The sequence below is a fragment of the Sprattus sprattus genome (assembly GCF_963457725.1).
Source record: "Sprattus sprattus genome assembly, chromosome: 15".
Classification (NCBI taxonomy): Eukaryota; Metazoa; Chordata; class Actinopteri; order Clupeiformes; family Clupeidae; genus Sprattus; species Sprattus sprattus.
The window spans coordinates 18640031-18659828 of NC_137913.1; the positions used below are offsets into that span (position 1 = coordinate 18640031).

A 19798-nucleotide genomic window follows, 5' to 3' on the forward strand; every position below is an offset into this window, starting at 1 on the left:
TGCATCAATCATATTTCATTAAAACATTGGACACATCCAACTGCCTAATTAGAATCTGCATCGACTACTAAGCAGAAATATCTCCATACAGTAGATTTCCCCTTCGCTAAGTATCGTTTTAAACTCTCCAGATGACAGTTTCTCTTTAACTTCCTCCGTGATGCCATTTTGCCACCTGTAATCTCGTTGTCACAGACATAAACAAATTCCCGCCACAGGAAGAAGGCTGTTATCCTAAATGTCATCTATTTTATTCTCAAAATGCATTATCGCACTGATGTGTCCAAGCCCGACCCGAGCCCGATTATAATTTCTAAATATTTGTCCGAACCCGGCCCAACCCGTTAGATCCAGACGGGCTCGGGTCGGGTATCCATCCTCTTGTTGGGACATAGCTGTTGTGATGTGAACCTGATATACTACTACAAAAGAATGTCCATTAAATATCGCACTGAACTAAATGGAGCTGTGTCTTTTGTTGCTATAGTCATGCTACATTAGATGAGATGCTAGAGTCACATCTGAAACAGGAGAGTATGATGTGTAGGCTAAACTTTCAATGGATGGTAGATGTTAATCAGTCTTAGAATAAACAACACACTCTTAAACTAGCGTTAGCTTTTTGTCCCATACATTAGGTTTGTAACAGTAAATCTTTAGCTTTCTAACTTTGGCTAGTTGAATTTGGACGTTTCTTGCCTGGTATGCATGCCTTATATAGGCTAATGTTTCAGTATTTTACGAATTAACACGTTCAAACTTACAAGATGTAAGAGCGCCATCCTGCATTTGTTTATTTCTTTTTCTCTTCTGCTCCCGAGTCTGGTTTCCTTTCCACTATGCCTTTCATAAACTGTTGTCTACATGTATCTGTAGCCTTCATATAGTCACTATACACCAAGCACATGGCTTCTATTGGTTTTATTGTGAGGTAGTCTGAAAGGAAGATAGCATATTATTATGATCTATATATTTTTTTTTGGATGGCACTTGGTGCCGTACACAGAGCATGTGACCTTTGTTCAGTAGCAGGGGGGCCTTGTTGTCTATGGTCGAGTAGAGCTGATTTTGTTGTAAATCCATGCTTGTTATCTCCCTTTGACAGCTGTCACATTTCGATTTTCACACACATCAGCAATTTCGCTGGCTTTAGCATTTTCCTTCACTGCACAGGTATGTAAACTCAGTCAGTCTGTGGACTGCGGCGATATGTTTGCACAAGAACAAATGGATAAGGTGTGATCATATGCACAGAACAGTGTGGATATCAGCTCTTCTGGTCCACTGTTTTGCCTGGAATGCTGGTGTTGCACTTTGTTCATGTGGGGACTGAAAGTGTATGTGTCTAAAATGTTTGCCTAGAGAACGCATTGTATTCATCAGTGCTACTTAAAGGCGTTGTTTGCTATTACGTCCATCACTTGTCAAAAAGAAGCACCGATGGCTAAAACGGAGGACACTCCGAATGGTCACCCAATGTGGAGGGTCTCCAGGTATCAAACAATCAAACGAACCGGGGGGGAGGTGACACACCTCACTTCCCATGCTTCCCTGACTGTGCACTTCACTCTGTGTCAGGCCCAGCTCTCTCTCTCTCTCTTCTCCCTCCCTTATTTCCCCCGTCCGTTGCCCTTTTGCGCGCAGCAGGGGCAATGTCACTCTCCAATGAGCATGCTCGGAGCTTTCTAATCGGATTAGATAGCCATGAAACCCCCTTTAAATGAGGTCCCCAGTCGTAGATGATTGCCTCGGCACATCTCGCCGTCCCAAACGGAAGGGGGTGGAGGGTGAGGGGGATTTTCGCTGAGTCACACGCCATGCGTGTGGTCTTGGCATCTCTACAGTGCCACAAATATGGGCTCCAATTCCTCACTCTGAATTATGTTAGTCCCTCATCTCTGCCCGTTGATTCTCTTGTGCCAGAGGGCTGACTGATTTGTTGTACGTTTCGTTTTGTAAGCTGGGGAAACTCACAGTGTGTGTGTCTGTGTGTTTGTGTTTTTGTGTGCGTGTGTGTGTGTGTGTGCGTGTGTGTGCGTGTGTGTGTGTGTGTGTGTGTGTGTGTGTGTGTGTGTGTCATAGGAATGTGAGCTCAGATGGTGCTGAGGCCAGGCGTAGGCTCCGGGAGTGTGAGGGGCTGGTGGACGCGCTGCTCCATGCCCTGCAGTCTGCCGTGGGCAAGAAGGACATGGACAACAAGGTGAGTGACACATATAAACACACAGCACAGCCAATCAGGCCCCCCTACCCTGGCTGTCAAAGGCCTCTGGGCCTGCCTCGCCATCCCTGTCTCTCTCTCTCTCTCCCCCCCCTGTCTCTTTCTCTATCTCTTCTATGTTTCACTTACATCTCCATCCCCCTCTCTAATGCTCTCCCCTCTCTCCCCCCCCCTTCTCTTTTTGTCCCCCCTTTCTTGTCCTTCCTCACGCAGTCTGTGGAGAACTGTGTGTGCATCATGAGGAACCTGTCCTACCACGTGCACAAGGAGGTGCCCGGCAACGAGAAGTTCCAGGACCCGTCGGCCCTGCAGGCCCCCGGCTCGGCGGGCCCCCAGAGGAAGAAGAAGGACGACGCCGGCTGCTTTGGAGGCAAGAAGGCCAAAGGTCAGTCTCCAAAGTCCCGAAGACATTAGGATCTACACATACACACACACACAAGCACATGCACTCAGACATACACACACTGACACCCCAGAAGTCATCCCAGGCATTCGTCTGACCCCCCGAGCCGTGCCACAAGGGGCCCTAGTGCCCCCCGACAGCAACTGAGGGCATCATCACGGCCCCGACAATGTGAAAACATAATGTTTACTCAGACCCTGTGCTGCTGTTATGGCTAGACTGGAGCTGAAGACGATGTCTCGGTGGAATCTGGCAACTCAAAACCTCAACGACAAGAGCAACAAGTAACACGAGCCGGGATGAATCATTTTTACATGCCTCTCATGTTGTCTTTTGCTCTTCCCATCTCTCTCCACTGAAGTGACTTGTTTCATGTCTTATATCTGTGTGTGTGCGTGCGTGTGTGTGTGTCTTTCTCTTCCTCTCAGGCAGAGATATTGCACCTATTGAATCAAACGATGAATCAGATAGTCTGCCTTCTTTTTTTCTTGAAGGCTGAGTGTTTCTCGGTGCCAGGAAGTGTTATTTCTTGCGGTGGCACCTGATTCAGCCAGTCTGAAAAATCCAATGGAGTTTGAGGGCAGTGGGTGGGCTGATGGTTCAATGGTCAAAGGGGGTTCAAAGGAGATTACAGGCCTTATAAGGAACTCAGTCCCAGCCCCTTGATGGCCAGCCGCTTTAGAAGGCCTCTCTGAGAGTGTGGGTGTGTGTGTGTGTGTGTGTGTGTGTGTTGGTTGGCTGGTGGTGGTGGTGGGGGGGGGGGGCGGGAGGGTTACAGTCAGCTGCTTATTTGTCCTTGGGTGGGCAGGTGATGACGGGAGTTCAGAATGCCAGAATGACTCACATCTCAGTTAACAGTTAATCACAAGAGTAGAGCCCAGGATTGTGACTTCCATTGACATTAATGTTCTGTATGTAGCAGGCAGGGAATTCAACCAGTTGAGCCATTTTATGCCACAGCTGAGCCAACACACAACAGCTCACTTGTACCCAGCACTTAGTGTGGTTTATTTATCCCACTTTGAGGACGACATGACATGCATTTACATCTTGACTTAAAAACACATAAACATATACGTTAAATACCTTTGTGGGTCGCTGCTTATATAGTATGTATTTTACATGTAACTACAGTGTAGTTTGTTAACTCTGATTGCCCGTAAGTGTCCCCTAATTGAGAACTTGCATTTCGCAGATTGAACAGCTCTGTGCCTGTTACTTATGCTGGTGGCATGGTCTGGCATTTAGTGTGTGTGGCACCATGCTGAGAGAGTAAATGCAGCAATGCAATCCCATGTGCCATCACTCAGTGTGTGTGTGTGTGTGTGTGTGTGTGTGTGTGTGTGTGTGTGTGTGTGTGTGTGTGTGTGTGTGTGTGTGTGTGTGTGTGTGTGTGTGTGTGTGTGTGTGTGTGTGTGTGTGTGTGTGTGTGTGTGTGTGTGTGTGTGTGTGTGTGTGTGTGTGTGTGTGTGTGTGTGTGAGAGAGAGAGAGAGAGAGACCGCTCACGTCAGGCAAATCTCAAAAGGCAATGTGCTGATTCCAAACCCACCCCCCACCTCCTCAACACCTCCAACCCTGGCACTGTCCAACTGCCCCACCTATGCACACGCTCTGATGAACATGGATTTGTGCGTGTCCTATTTTTCACTTGTTTTTACTGTATGTTTCTGTTCCTGTTGTCTCTCTGAAGACTCGTGTCTGCTCCACGTTTGAAACGGTTCAGGCCACGCACACACACGCACACAAACAAACGCACATACACACAGCTTTCTCTGTCTATCTGATGTACACACTTCTCACGACTCCTCTCTTTCTTCCCTGCTTGTGTTTGTTTGTTTTTTGGCCTTGCTGCTGCTTCCTTGGCTAACTGTAGAGGAGTGGTTTAATCAAGGTGAGTCTCTCCCTGCCACAGTTCTGCGTGCCCAGCTCTTTCCCTTCTCTCTTCCTATGAAAAAGAAAGCAAAACAGTTCTCACTGCCCTCTTCTCTATTTTGTCTTCCTGTGGTTCTAAACTGACTGTTTAGCCCAAACTGTAGAATGAATGGTCCATGGCCAACCTTCTCAGTGCTTTAAGCTGGCCTTAAGCTTCTAGTGCTAGCTTCTAGGCTGTTTCAATGCTGGATGTTTTGTCTTTTGTGTTGTAGGTAGTTGAGGAGATAGTCACGTGGAGTAGCTGGACATTCGGTCAATACTAGCTTGTCTTCTTTTTAGTTATCCAGTCTGTATGCTTATAAAGTGTGGCAATTATATGACTGGATTGTAGCACTCTGTGCTCTATGCCCATTGAGTGGGTCTGCAATTTGCAATGGTTTGCAATGTCAGCTAAGTCTTCAATACCTGTGACTGTATGTTTTCAAAGTCATCCCAGCATTACTAGACTGCATCCTACTCCTGACACTCTAGCACACCTGTGAAAGGCAGCTCTCCTCTTCAGACTGCTGTTTCCACTTAGTTCATAGTGACAGGCCGCCTTCTCATTCATGGGTGTCTTTGCTTCGTCTGTTTTTGTGTGTGCGTTTGTGTGTGTGTGTGTGTGTGTGTGTGTGTGTGTGTGTGTGTGTGTGTGTCTGTGTCTGTGTGTGTGTGTGTCTGTGTCTGTGTCTGTGTCTGTGTCTGTGTCTGTGTCTGTGTCTGTGTCTGTGTCTGTGTCTGTGTCTGTGTCTGTGTCTGTGTCTGTGTCTGTGTGTGTGTCTGTGTGTGCCTGTGTGTGTCTGTGTGTGCCTGTGTGTGTCTGTGTGTCTCTGTGTATGTCTAGTGCTGTTGGCATGTACATCTTTATGTTTTTATGTTATGTATGCTTTAGATTGTGTTCTCCAGGCTGTGTGTGCATGTTTGTTTATATGCATATATTCTGTGCATGACTGTGTACATGCACATCTTTGATATCTTATATTATATGTTTGTCCAGCCTGGTGACCGTGTGTTTGCATAGAATACCATATGTCTGTATGTCTGTGCTCAATGCTTGCTATCTATGCATACATTTCTGTACATGTCCTCCCTCATGCATCTACCTTCGTGTTCTGTGTGTGCAGTGTAGATTATGTGTTATGTGGCTTGGTGAATTACAGTGATAGCGGTGTTCTGTGCGTTTGCTGTGATTGCGCCCATTCATTCCCACATGTCATGTACATTCCATATGTTTTTGTTTTTTGTTGGTCTTACCTCTATGTTTGAATGGGATATCATGCATTTTACTGCACATATGCATATTACTATATGTAGTGGATTGTTTGTTTATGTGTGTGTGTGTGTGTGTGTGTGTGTGTGTGTGTGCGTGTGTGTGTGTGTGTTAAACGTGTGTCTCCTCTGATGGTTGTTATTCACATCTGTTCCCTCACTCTTCTCTCCATGCAGGGCGGAAAAATGGTGAGAACGACAAAAGCTACGATACGCTGGATCTCCCCAAGCGTACGGAACCAACAAAAGGTATGTCCAATCCCCAACCCTGTGAAATTGATACAACAAGAAACCTTCCAGAAGCCATCACAGGGCAGTGCAGTACAATGCAGCTAGCCCTCAACAATGTACTTGTGTTGGTAGCGGTGCAAAATTCTTGCGGTTGTGCCACAGGCAGAACATCTTGTGCTCAGAGTGAAGCTTTGTCTGTGTTTTTGTTTCTTTATTTAGAGGAGTTTTTTTATGGTTGGACGCCATGAGGGCTTTGTTTTTTAGCAGTGGTGTGTTTTTGGTAGCTATTCAAAGCTGGCAAAGCTCAGGTGAACTATTAGCGAAGCAGTCATTAAATCTATACAGGGAGCAGCACCACTGAAATGGCAGCTAATACAAGTCAGATACCACGTCTGAGTCTGAACTGGCCTACTTTAACTTTAATTTTTCAGTGGAGCTAACCAAGTTGTACATTCCCATTGGAAATGTGTCATGCAGAATGTAATCGCTGATGTTATATCAGGAAAAGGCGCTGTGCTTGTAGACAATTTGAAATGCTTCTTTGCACTGAAAATGGCAGCAATACAGTGTCGGCCTGGTGGGAAGTCGATTTGTTATGTCGCCCATACGAGGCGAATTCAGACACAGCCCAACATTGTGACCGTTGAAACAGGAAGCAGGTGCAATGTCAACCCAGAATGATCCCAGCCATTCACCTCTGAGATGAAAAGGTATATCTCCACTGTAACTCTCAATCATCTTTAATGCGTCATGAGAAGGGAAGTGCATGAGTTCTGTCCTCGAGGTCGTGTGGTGCTGTAGAAAGGCTGGGGTTAACCTCCGGCAATACGTGAAAGTCACTGGGGCATTTGTCGTCCCGGCGCACGGTTAATGGATTAAATGGCAGGGGTTTGCTTGCCTGAGGGTGGGGGGGGGGGGAGGGCTGAGGGCTATAGTTTTCTGGATAGGGGTCACCAAAGGGCCTGGGCTTGGAGATAAAAGAACCATGTCAGCAATGCATCAGTCCAACCTTTACCACCACCCCTATCAGACATGCTGTGCGGAGGACAGACCCCCATTAGCGAAGCCCCTGTCCTTACCTTGTTACCCCCATGCATCCTGAAGCTGACTAAGCAACCTTACGGACATGTTTATCAGCTTCATCCAAAGTGACTCGGAGCATGGGGAATGTGCGTGTTCATCGCTTAATGGTCTGAGTTCGTTATTGATGGGATTTGAACATGCGACTTTTGTAGTAGTCTCTGTGTATTCTCGCTTAACCCAGCAAACACATGAACGGCTCCAGCCATGGTAGAGGATGTGATGTAAGTGGTGGGATTACTCAGCCATGCCCTAGTGCTCCATGACACGGCAGGTCACCCAGCGTCATCACCAGTGTGTGATTTACTCCCAGTGCATTATAGATTTATGTCTGGGTTTCTCGGTGCTTCGATTTCGGGATGATAAAAAAGGTTGTAAAGGGGATGGGACAGCTGGGCTGAGGTTAATCTGGTCAACCTCCCCACACACACACACACACACACACACACACACACACCACCTTTGTTTTGGTGTAAATGGAGCATGTCATCGCAGTGCTGAGTACAGTACACGGATAAGAGAAAACGGGTTATAGGCAAAGCCCTCAGACATGGCTTTTTAGGTTGCCTTGGTGGTGCTTGGTAGTTGTCATTTCCAGATGGTAGGTGTGAGTGGGTCCATGTACCGAGGGTCTTAAGATCCCTCCTGACCAACAGACACAGACATGTGCATACAAACCCAGTCAGTGATCATTGGGAGGAGAGTAGGTGGCCTGGGTGCGTCCGCTCTGTCTCTTAAGGATTAAGGATGCAATATGGCTTGATTTGGGTCTAGCCCAATCTCTGGATGCTCTGGAGGGCTGTGCACAGTCAAGCTGTCTCTCTGTTTATGTCACTCTGCCCCCACCCCCTCTCCTCCTTCACTCCTCTGCTCTCTGCGCTCTACTTTCTCCGTCACTTCCCCTCTCCCACTTTACTCTGTGTTAACAGCGTTTACAGCCAATCCCCCCATTTTTCATTTTATTCTCCTAATGGCTTTGGGAGGAACAGACATCACCTCTGTGTGTTTGTGTGTCTGTGTCTGTGTCTGTGTCTGTGTGTTTGTGTTTGTGTATAAGTGCTTGTGTGTGTTTGTGTGTGTGTGTGTGTGTGTGTCTCAGCTGAGTGACAGTAGTATATTACGCATCTCCTGACAGCCGGTGTGTGTTAAGACGTTACGTGCACACACACACACACACACGCACATCTTTCGCTGCAAGGAGGAAAGGAGGCAAGGAGTGGGGCGAGCTCCAGCCATCATTGGCTCCATCGGGGTGGAATGGTAGCCGCTCAAAGTCAATAGCACTTCCGTTTCTCTCTAATTAGTCACATTAGCAAGCCAAAGTGGGCTCCTATTAAACTAGATTACAATTAATTGCACTGGTTTACAGAGGTAAGCCGATTTCGCCTTTTATCGCCTCAAAGTCAAGGCAAGCAGATGAGCTTAAAAGAATGATAATTAGCAATGAGCAGCAACTGCAGCACTGGTGCGTAATTGCAGTATGGTTTTAATGGAATGCACAACCTCCCCTCACGCGGTTGCATTTTCAATGCTTAAGTTTTTAATTGTGGGTTACAATGCAAAGGTTAAAAAAAAAGGGCAACGTGAATGATGCCAGTGTAACGCTGGGCTTGGTGCGCTATGTGTGGTGCACAGCAATTGTCATTCAGCCAATGAGAGACTCTCACCTGATTCCCAGGTAAAGCAATCAGCGTGTAAAGTCTGAATGAATGGAATGGAATGGAGACCGAGAGCTCATTTAAGGGAATGCCAGATTGAAATGGCCCCTACTGATGAGACAAACTCTGTCACATCACCACCAACGGAGATTAGATTCTTAGACTCACTCTCAATTCTCTCTCTCTCGCACACTCTCCCCCCCTCCTTCTCTTTATTTTCTGTCCATCATTCTTCCTCTCTCCGCTATCTCTCTCCCTCCCTCTGCTCTCTTGATCCCTATTTTGTTTGGACAGGAATAAATGGAGTAAGTGAGTGTGTGCTTGATGAACATGCCGGCTCCCACACTCAGACCCTGTGCAGCCAGTGAGGTATAGCCAGGATAAGAGGCATATTTCTGTCTTTATCTGCGTAAGGAGGAGAGAGGGTTGAAGCACCCCAGCTCCCTTGCAACCTGACCCACCATCACTCTCTCACTAATGCACAGCTCTGAGTGAGACTGTCTCTTCTGAGTTCCCCACACCAGTCACCGCTTCCGCCGGGAGGCAGAAAAGTTTTCGAAAAAGTAAGTCCATGTCAACAAAGGGTGTGTTTGATTTGGAATGCAAAACATTCTTGAGCATTTTTATGCACACAAAGGTCACAAGCCAGGCAGAGTCACATGGCGCGATGGTCTTAGTAACAGGAACAAGCCTGCGTATGTCAGTCTCACGCCTCTGCCTATTGGTGCATTACGCAAGCGACCCGTTTGCCAGCCTCCTCAGAAGTGGCATTCGGCGCTAGTAATAGCTGCCGGCGCAGCACGCTTAAGGAAAGAAGTCATTAAGAGGAAGCGTTTAATTAGGAAACGGGAGTGTCAGTTACAGCAAAACCAAAACAATAGATAGAACACGCTCTGCCACATCAATTGAAACAATGTGGCAACCTGCATGCCTTCAGAAAGGTCACACGGTGTGAGACATCACAAAGCAGCCACTGTGGCATGTTTGCTCTCCTGTGTGTGTGTGTTTGTGTGTGTGTGTGTGTTTGTGTGTGTCTGTGTGTGTGTGTGTCTGTGTGTGTGTGTGTGTGTGTGTGTGTGTGTGTGTGTGTGTGTGTGTGTGTGGGAGGTGTGGCATGCTGCGAGAAAAGGGGAAACTATTGTGTTTGTGCAAAGGCAGGTGCAGAGGGGGGTCCTGAGAGACAAGAGGCTGCAGATGAATCATTTGTGTCTTTTATATCTTTCTCTCTCTCTCTCTCTCTCTCTTGTCCTCCTCCTCCTCCTCTGCCCCCTCCACCCACCTCTCATCACGCTGCAAGGCGAAGGGGGGAACACAGTCTTAAAATCAGGTGCAGAAAATCGTGATGAATAATCCGGATGGTAATCTCACTCCGCTTCCGTCTCCCTGCCTCTCTTCCCTCAACCCAAGCAGCTCCCAGCCAGTCTCCTGCATCCTGTTTACCTTAAAGGCTCCACGTGATAAAACTCACATCCCATACCGCCCCAACTTCTCTGTGTTAAGGATGAGAATGCTGCCAAGGCAAACGGTGGGGTGGAAGGTTTTCTGTGCTTCGACGAGAAGACAAGAGGTTTTCATAGGAGGTACTCTCCATCGGCCCTGTGGCTGACTGGCTGACTGGCTGGCTGACTCTGGTTCTACTTCCTGGGCCTCGCAGGGGAGGATGTTAGTGGGGGGGGGGCCTGTGAGGGGGGGCGGCGTGCTGGGCTGCTGGAGATGAGGATGTGCCGGGACTGCAGATGGGGCCGGATGGAGATGGATCTCAGCAGGGCTGGCTAATGCGCAGGCCACCGTGGATCCTGATTGTGTGTGTGTGTGTGTGTGTGTGTGTACATGTGCATGTGTACGTGTGTGTGTGTGTGTGTGTGTGTGTGTGTGTGTGTGTGTCTGTGTGTGTGTCTGTGCGTGTGAGAGAGAGAAAGGGAGTCTGTGTGTGTGTGTGTTTGTGAGTACATGCAGCAGGGGGTTGCTCTCTGGTGAATGTGGATATTGGCATCACAGAGATTCAATGTCACATCTCCTCCACCCTACCCCTCCCACCCCCACCCCTGCTGACACTCTCACACACATACACACCTCACACCAGAGACCCGCTGACACTCTCACACACATACACACCGCTGGGGCTACATGCACCCCTGCCGAGCTCGTCCACTGCTTCGGTGATGGCCCCCAAACTGACTCCACCCCAGTCAGCCCTTTCCTACTGCTCTTTCTCCTCCTCCTCCTGCCGAAGTGAGTCAGGCCTCCGTCTCGTTTCGTCAGCCCTCACTCTCCTCCAGCTGCAGGGCCTGTTTTAATGAGAGGGACAGATGCTTTTGTTCGACGGCCAGCTCCGGAGATGCTTGAGCTCGGGTGTCACCCGGCGCCGAAGCCAGAGAGCGGCGGACTAGCTGGGATGGGATGTGTGGTGTAGTAGGACCGACCAAAGGCGGAGATCAGGCAGGGCCATGTTGAGCTATGAGCTTTGGCCCACAGTGGTGGTGCAGACACTGTGCAGTTCTCAGTTTTACCCTTTGCTAAACACCTTTTTTGTTTTGTGCTGCAATTTATAACTAACTCCCCCCACCTACACACACACACACACACACAGACGATCTCAGTTGATATTTCTCTGTGTTGAAAAGCGCAATGCTATTTGTGGTTTTATCCACGACTCAACTGAATTGGACGAGGTTTATTTTCCAACCCCAGCTATGTTTGCGCGTCTCAGGCCAAAAGCATGTTCGTCATGTCTGCTGCCCTGTCCAGCATTTCCTGGAATTCCTAAAGGTCTCCATGACTACATTTTCACTTGTTGGGGCCACAGTTCTCTCCCCCTACCTCCTAAATGTGAAAGGACAGAGAGCTTTTTCCCCCTCACTGTCATTTTCTCTGGTTTTCTCTATTTTTGTTTGTCCCCCCTCTGTTTTTGTTTGTTCCAACAAAACAACACTCTCTTCTCATTTATGTCACTCAGAGCAATGAACACACACTCAAGAATGATTCAAATGAGAGGAAAAGTTTCTTTTATTTTTTCATTCGTTCACACACTTCGACATGCCCCGAGTGAGAGCGGAGGGCTGGTGAATAATGCATGCCTGTGATACAGCCTCAGTGGTGGTTGGAGAGAGAGAGAGAGAGAGAGACACAGAGAGAGAGAGAGAGAGAGAGAGAGAGAGAGAGAGAGAGAGAGACACACAGAGACAGAGAGGTTTAGGATCCCACCCTGCCGCGATCTGGAGCAGAGCGGTGGCCCCCGGGCCCCTGTGGAGCCACTCCACCAGTGAGGAATGTGACACCAAGATAGCGAATGCTAGCTCCCGGCCCTTAACGCTCCCGTCAAATCTCTGTCAGGCTGGCAAGGGAGGTTGGGGTAGAGGTGTGTGTCTGGGTTGGGGGGTGACTCATTCCTCTCATCATACAACCAGAGCACTCTGTCAACCCCCACCACTCCACACCCTAAAATACTAATCCCCACTCACCCTCTCTCTCTCTCTCTCTCTCTCCCTTTCCCTCTCCCTCTCTTTTCTCTCCCAGCCGTCAAAATTAACATGACTGTATGACTCCGGCTGATGTCAACCGGCTGGTGTGGCTTCACGGTGGCCCCCACCCCTCTCTCAGCACCTCCTAGATAAAGCCCAGACCGGAGCTTGACTGTCTGTCTGTCTGTCTGTCTCCATCTCTCCTCCATCCCTCTGTAGACCTGATTAGGTGGTCGTGACACCGGGGCTCCGTGTGCGTTATAGCCAGTCGTTGCCTATCTCAGCCGCCAGTAATGGGTCTACAGATATCTTTTGCGTGGAGCTCTGTGTGTGTGTGTGTGTTTGTGTGTGTGTGTGTGTGTGTGGCGAGCGGCATGGTCTTTCCAAGTCTCATCATAATTATACTTATCTGACTGATTACAGCCGTTGCGTCAAAACCTCAGTGAATGCACTCAGATTGCACATACCCATCCCTCTCCCTCCCTCTCTCTCTGTTAGCGTGTGTACGAGTGGGTCGTTGGGTTAATGGGTGGGGGTGGGGGTCGGGGTGTGTGCACACACACACTTCCTGCCATTACTGGCAGGGTTCCCAATACGGGGCCGCGAAAATGAATTTCCCCTCGTGGAGGCCAGCTGTTGGGATGCCACCCATCGCGATGCCAAGCTCTGATGGAGAGCCGCTGTGCCACCCTTCACTCTGTCGCGTGCCAATCATAATCTCTCGCTCCTGGACACCAGACTGCGTTCCGAGAAAAATCGCACTCTGGAAAATAATTGCAAATGACATGGAGGCCAGCAGACCTCTAACACTAGCTGCCACGTGAACCATTTGCACTATTTATGTTCGGGCCTCTGTTTGGCAAAAAAGTGGTAACGAGTTTGCAAATGTGTCATAGTTGTATCAGTGGTCATAATTGAGGCCGGAGGACGGCTAATGGGGGGTGAACAGTATGCACCATTACTCTCCTGTAATTATATGTAAAGGCAAGCCTCACTTGCATGGTGAGAACAGGTATGGGTGTTTAAAGGTGTGTGTCGGAGGTATGTGGTGTATCACAACCGTTCAGCCTCATTAGTGAATTAGGTGTGTGTGTGTGTGTGTGTGTGTGTGTGTGTGTGTGTGTGTGTGTGTGTGTGTCTCATTTTCATGTTGTATTTTCTCATATTCACATTTCTTCTGTCTTTATTTATGGCTCTGTTGAGTGTTGTGGTACTGTGAACAAACAGGCCTTTGGTGTGTAGTGGCCATCTGAAAGCTGCCTGGGAGCATGATGAGGAGCCTTTTGCTATTATAGAGTAATAACAGCAGCCCTGCAGTAATGCACACCCACCCATTCTATGCATGATTTACTGCTGCGTTCCATAGAGCCCTAATGGCTGAGACAATAATTACGGGGTGGCATTAAAACTACCAAGGAGGAATTTTCAGCTGAGATTTACCCTCACATCACAGCCTTTGTTTTCTCCTCTGGTGCCAGAGGAAGATTGTTTCTGTTTCTGCAAGAGCCGCTTTAATCTAATTAAGAGGAGATTAATAGGAAAGTCATGCGGTCAGAGTCACAATGGTGGTCACACAGAGCCCACCGGAATTCATAGCTTTATTGTGTTTTCTTTTTCCGTAAACAAGCCATTAAAATGAAAGGGCTTGCAAAATCGCTTACCTGACTTCCCGGGATAATCAAGTTTTCCCGTCAGCCCACCAAATTGTAACCTCAGCCTGTCCGACGGGCCAATCAGAAATGATTCCCCAAGTGAAATAAAATTACCTCCTTTATTCTCCTTTTCTACCCTTTTCACCTGCTATTTGGGGGGAAATCTCTGACCACTGAATGAGCGAGTTGTTGATCATGATGGTTTGTTGCTCGGAAGTGTACGTGTCAATTGCAAAGGTGCTAGTCGGGTTTGAGTCCTCTGCCACATTCTTAATTCTTAAAATACTGGAACATTTACCTACACAATGCATGCATAACAGGCAAGAAACATCCCAGTTTAACTAGCTAATAGTATTAAGCTAAATATCTTACAGGCTAGATTTAATGTTACAAGCCTAGTCTATGGGTCAAAAAGCTAAAGCTAACCAGTATTTAAGTTTTTAAGTTTGTGAGTGTGTGGGTTATTCTAAGACTGATTAACACACACACCATTCTTTCCTGTTGTACACGTGCCTTTAGTAACTCATTCCTCATAGTGTAGCACGTCTTTAGTACTGCTAAACTCAATAAAGCCACAGCTCCCTTTTGTTTAGTGCAATATTGTTGTTTGCAATATATGTACTCTAGTAAACTATCAGGTCCACATTACTTCAACTATGTCCCAAGCATACACAGCAAAAGCGGTCCTCCCATTTATCATCTTGGTCAAAGTCCAAACAAAGCACAACAAAGCAGTTCTGCTTCGAGCACCCAAATGGCTAGCAGCGGCCCAGAACAGAACAGAGGAAGAAGTGCAAACTTTAGTAATGCGTAATGGTACTTATGATGATTGTTGCCGGCTGTGCTTGTCTTTTTTCATTTGGGCAAAAAAGAATCTGAAGAATCCCTGCCTGAAGGGCTACCAGGGATTTAGAGATTTTTTGCGTGCCTTGATCTCAATGTTGAGGCAGCATGTCCGCATGATCTTCAGGGCACTCCAAGGATCTGTGGGTGTTTTTCCCATGATATTTGAGAATGTATTCAACTGCAGACTTATGTGTTATTTTGATGATCTATTTTCTAATTTATTTATATCCTTTTCAGGCTCTCGTGAGCTTAATAAACCTAAAAGCAATAGAACACACTGCAGTCAGAGTGGAGCTGATTTTCTGCAATAATCTGCTGCATCCTCTCCCAAAGCCCTCTGGGAAATTCCTTCATTCCGTCTTTCCCATTGGTTGACAAATAATTTGTGTTTTCCGGTTGCCATGTTCAATTCTGATCGATGCGAAGTGTGGAAGATTGTCCCACGTGTCCAGGCTCCCTCTCACGTGGCTACATTACCATGCCCGTTGAGAATGTATCTGACTTCCAGGTGCTCAATTTTCACTGAGGCCTTTGTCCCCCCAGCATGTGTCGCCTACGCCAAAGCCACCCATCTAAAGCGAACGCAGCCTTGCCCTTGACCATCAAGACACCATTATGTGGCCATCACTTAGCGCTGCAGTTCATCGTGTCATTCCAAACAGAGATTAGATAGCTTCTTGAAAATTCCACCCGTTACCCCCTTCACTCTCCTCAGCCCTCAGAGATAAGTCATTTATGGCAGCATGCCAGGCAGCCCAGTGGACCTTTGAGCGATGATGAGGCATGATGCATTCCTAGTGTGTGTGTGTGTGTGTGTGTGTGTGTGTGTTTGTGTGTGTGTGTGTGCGCGCGTGTGTGTTTTTGAGTTTGTGTGTGTCTGCGTGTGTGATGGGGAACTAAAGACAAAGAGCAAAGACTAGCAATGAAGATTGAATTGAGAGTTGGGAGGGGGGGCTAGTCGTTCCAGGCAGGTTCTGTCGTGAGTCATCCTGACTGAGAGGGCCCCCCTCTTTATTCATAGTGACCCTGCAAGTGGAGAGCGAGTGATTGGCCCTGTCAGGAGCACAGACATAAGGGCATCCCTCACCCACCAGACTGCATTAGAGATGCCTGCCAGCCGGACCCGCTCTCGCATCCATCCATCCCTACACACACACACACACACACACACACACACACACACACACACACACACACACACACACACACAGATAAAGAGACCACCTCCCTTAATGTTCTCTCTTCCTAGATTCTTTCTTCTGTGCTTCGGTATCCATCATCTCAGCAATACAACAGCTTTGTCAAATGTCCTGCATAGTCTCTTCCATTTGTCCCTGAAGCTCCACAGCTCCCTGCTGACAGTGTCCCCCTTCCAACATCTGTTCCTACAGGCCTTCAAGGTCTCCATGAGTCCCACCCCTCTCCTCCCTCAGTAAAGTACCCCCTCTTATGCTGATGCTGGAGGTGGGATTCCCCGGGAGCGCTTGGGCTCAGGCTAGTGTCTGTGTGTGTCTGTCTGTGTGTGTGTGTGTGTGTGTGTGTGTGTGTGTGTGTCGGGGGATGCCCCTGAGAGTAGCGGTCTGACGAGCCCGTCAGGAGGTGCAAGGAGCATGCAAGATGTCAGCCCAATCTGTCATTCATCCCGGCTCCCTGTGCTTCACAAAAGATCATGTGTTTTTCTCAAGGCGCTTTGAAGTCTCCAACAGCTGCCTGCCTCATCCGCATGTTCATTTGTCCGCTCACTCCCTCCTTCTCCTCTTCTTCTTCTTCTCTCTCTCCTCTCTCTGTCTTTATGTTTTTCGCTTCTCCATCTGCCTAATGTGGAGCGAAAATGCTCATTTTGGTTATGTGTTCAGCTGCCTCCAGCTTAAAATGGCAGTTCTACCGGTCCTGTTGGACTCCCCTTGCTAAGCAGTTCTCCATGGTGAATGTTATTGTTATTGCCTGGCACTTTGGGGGTGACATTCAGCTGGGCAGAGAACGGCGCCATCAGCTCGCAGGTTTTTTCTTTATTTCATGAGCAGCGTCTCCCCATGCCCTTCCGGAAAGTGCCATGGGTTTCTCCATTCACAGCAGGGCAGAGTGAGCAGAAATGATTCATGGCAATCACGTCCTGCCCACGAATAGGCAGTCAAGGTGAGGCCAGGAGGGAGACTTGGCAGCACGAGCCTCCTCACAGCACGAACGTCGGAGAGCGAAATCGTGGCGTTCATTCTGTCTCAGCGTTGCTGATTGCCTGACACAGGTGCGAGATTTTGCAGAAGGGTGCAGATTGGCATCAAAGGGTGCCTTTTGACAGCCCATCAGCCTCTGTGTTTGGGCTTGTCGGTCTCTGAGGGGAGCCCCCTAAAATAAATACGTGAGCGGAAGAGACGCTGTCGCCTTGGCTCACTTACTCACCCCCTTCTCTCCCTCTCTCTCTCTCTTCCTCTCTCCTGTTGCCTTAATAAAGAGTTTTGTTAGTGTGGTGGATGGAAGGTGGTTGCTGTGGTAACTGGAACAGCGCATGCTATTTCTGTGTGGCCGGATGTTCCTCTCCTCTCTGTACGGTGCTGGCCACACTCCTCCTCTCTGTTCTACCTTACTCCTCTTCTTCTCTTCTTTTCATTTCCATTTCTCCCCTCTCTTTACTAGCCCCCCTGTCCACCCACCACCACCACAACTCCCCCGCTGTCTTCGCTCTCTGCATACCAAGTTAAATCCCCCGGTCTCCTCTGTGGCTGCAGCAGCTCTGTGCTGGATAACGGCACGCTCTGAGGTGTGTGTCTGAGTTTCCATGCATCTGACCATCAGCTTCAGGCGGAGCGTACAGGTCTCAGTGGGGTTCTGCGATAACAAACAGATGAACCCAGCAAACCGTCCCCTCCCCCTCCCCACTACATACACACACACACACACACACACACACACACACACACACACATTCGCGCGCCGCGCAACTACCACCCGAGCGGCTTTATCTGTCGCTACGTAATTACATTACAATCCCCGCAGCGGAAGATATGCATCTAAATGTACTGTATTGGACTCGGGCTTGTCCAAACATTGACATGCACATTGCCGCTGCTCTCTGAGGGGGCATTTTGGGCACGGCAGGGGCTCCCAGGCTCCAATAAAAACACCATGTCCTCCTCTTATCAGCGGAGAGGTAGGGGGCATGCTCGCTGCATGGGAGAGGTGAGCACATTTTGGAGTACTGCCAAATGACCTTATTGAATTGTGCTGGTGCCACTCGCTGCCGAGAGTATCCTGTTCAAGATTTTTTTTATAATTTTCTTTGTTGCTCATCCTCCGATATGAACTAACGGCCCCCTCCGGCCTTGATTACCTCAGTCTCTGGCACGAAGCATTTATAGGGAATCGATCTCTGCTATTGCTCAATGCTAACACATTCCATCCCCGACAAGGACTCCTTCAAAAATGCCTCCTTAGAAAAGGTTGATGTTACAGCTGCGGGAGATTATTTCTTGGCGAGGCTTCCGTTTCAAATAAGCAAAGCACATCCCCTCGCCCCGTGGGCTTGAGTGAGATCTATTTTTTTCTGTCTTTTTTTGTGTGTGTGCATAGACAGAAAACAAACACGTGCACCACATTGTGACTTTTGTTGCTGACAGCAAGAGACCGCTTCAGGTCCACAGACACGCAGGTGCTGGTCAACCACCGCCAACATCGCAGACCAGTGAGCTGAAGTAAGAAGAGGAAGACTTTTCCAAAACAGGGGGTCTTATTCCTCCCCCCCCTTCCCCTCATCTTCAACTGACAGTGGAGACAGGAGGTGAATGGAGAGAGAGAGCTTCCTCAAAAGGGGGACTGGCAATCGGGAAGGGAGCGGGGATGAAATAAAAACGATTTGAAGTGTTTGTGACAAGTGCACAATGAGCGCTATTGAGGAGGAGTCGGAAGCAGGCCGGCCTCCCCCAGCGGCCGGTGACAGTCCCCCCCCTCTCATGCCCATAGCGCTTCGCTCATGACCACCTCAGCGGGACCTCATTAGCTCCACTCGCACATTAAACACCGGAACGCCGGAACTCCTGCCTTTCTTTTACCCCCGCATCAGGCACTGGCCTGCACCGAGCGACTGCGCTCACTAAACCTGGCTTACCTCTGTGGACAGCGAGCTTCCAGCCTTCAAGCATCACTCAAGCTCCTTTTGACTGTCTGAATGTGACCCGTTGAGCCTGACCGCTGGGGCTGAGGCTTATGATGGCACAGACAGAAACACTGAGAAAATAACATGAAAGGAGAAGTAAAAGAGGAAGAGAGTACTTTCTCTCTCTCGCTCTCTCTCTCCCTCTCTCTTTCTCTCACTCTCTCTTTCTGTCTATCTCTGTCCACCACCCCCCATGGTCTTCTGATCTCACCTTCTTCCTGCGGCTGTTCTCACTGTGGTGTGATTGTGTCCAGAGATGAAGTGTTACCGGGGGCCCTGGACCTGCCGACTGCCAACACACTCCTCACAGCCAGAGCTGCCTGCAAGCGCTGCAGGCTGCCACTCACTGGAGCTGTCCAGCAAACTCACTGTAGCAGGGGGGGGGGGGGGGGGAGGGAGGAATGGTCAGTGAAAGAGTGAGTGAGGAAGGGCACAAGCACAACCCAGCCGCCCACATAGCCTCTCCTGTTGCAGATGAATAGCCACGTTTGATTGACAGCTCCGACTACTCCCTGTGTGACCGTGCCTGAGGGCGAGATGAAGAGAGAAATTCCTCCTCCTCTTCATCAGTATGCACAGTGACTGGAGCACAGTTCGTTCTTTTATTTTTTTACCCTCCCCTCGTTCGGTCAGCCGTTTTTTTTTGTTATTTTTTTTCCACTCTGTGGTATCTGCAGTTCAAGCGTAGGCTCACTGTTTTTATTCTCTGTGGTTCTTGTTTCTTTTTTTATTCGTGCCGTTGTTTGAAAGAAACTGTTAATGTTCCAGGTGTTGTTTTTTTCTGTCAACCACTGAAATGCAGAATTGAGACATGAACAAATATTCACACACACACACACACACACACACACACACACACACAAACACACATTTGTCCGCGGAGGGTTGCGTGGGAGGTTAAACAACATGTGGTCTCCA

The 19798-nt window shown here is 48.6% G+C and overlaps 1 protein-coding gene across 11 annotated transcripts in view; it reads left to right on the plus strand.

The window, feature by feature from the left end:
- Positions 1 to 19798, plus strand: part of arvcfb (ARVCF delta catenin family member b) — a 162658-nt gene that overhangs the window by 125387 nt on the left and 17473 nt on the right. For 8 of the 11 annotated variants that reach the window (XM_080852721.1, XM_080852728.1, XM_080852725.1 and 5 more), the window contains 4 exons: positions 2083 to 2200; positions 2432 to 2603; positions 4496 to 4513; positions 5980 to 6051. In XM_080852721.1, coding sequence (XP_080708847.1) covers positions 2083 to 2200; positions 2432 to 2603; positions 4496 to 4513; positions 5980 to 6051 — 380 coding nt within the window. The remainder of the gene's footprint in view (positions 1 to 2082; positions 2201 to 2431; positions 2604 to 4495; positions 4514 to 5979; positions 6052 to 19798) is intronic. The other 3 variants (XM_080852726.1, XM_080852727.1, XM_080852730.1) reach the window with 1 other exon arrangement.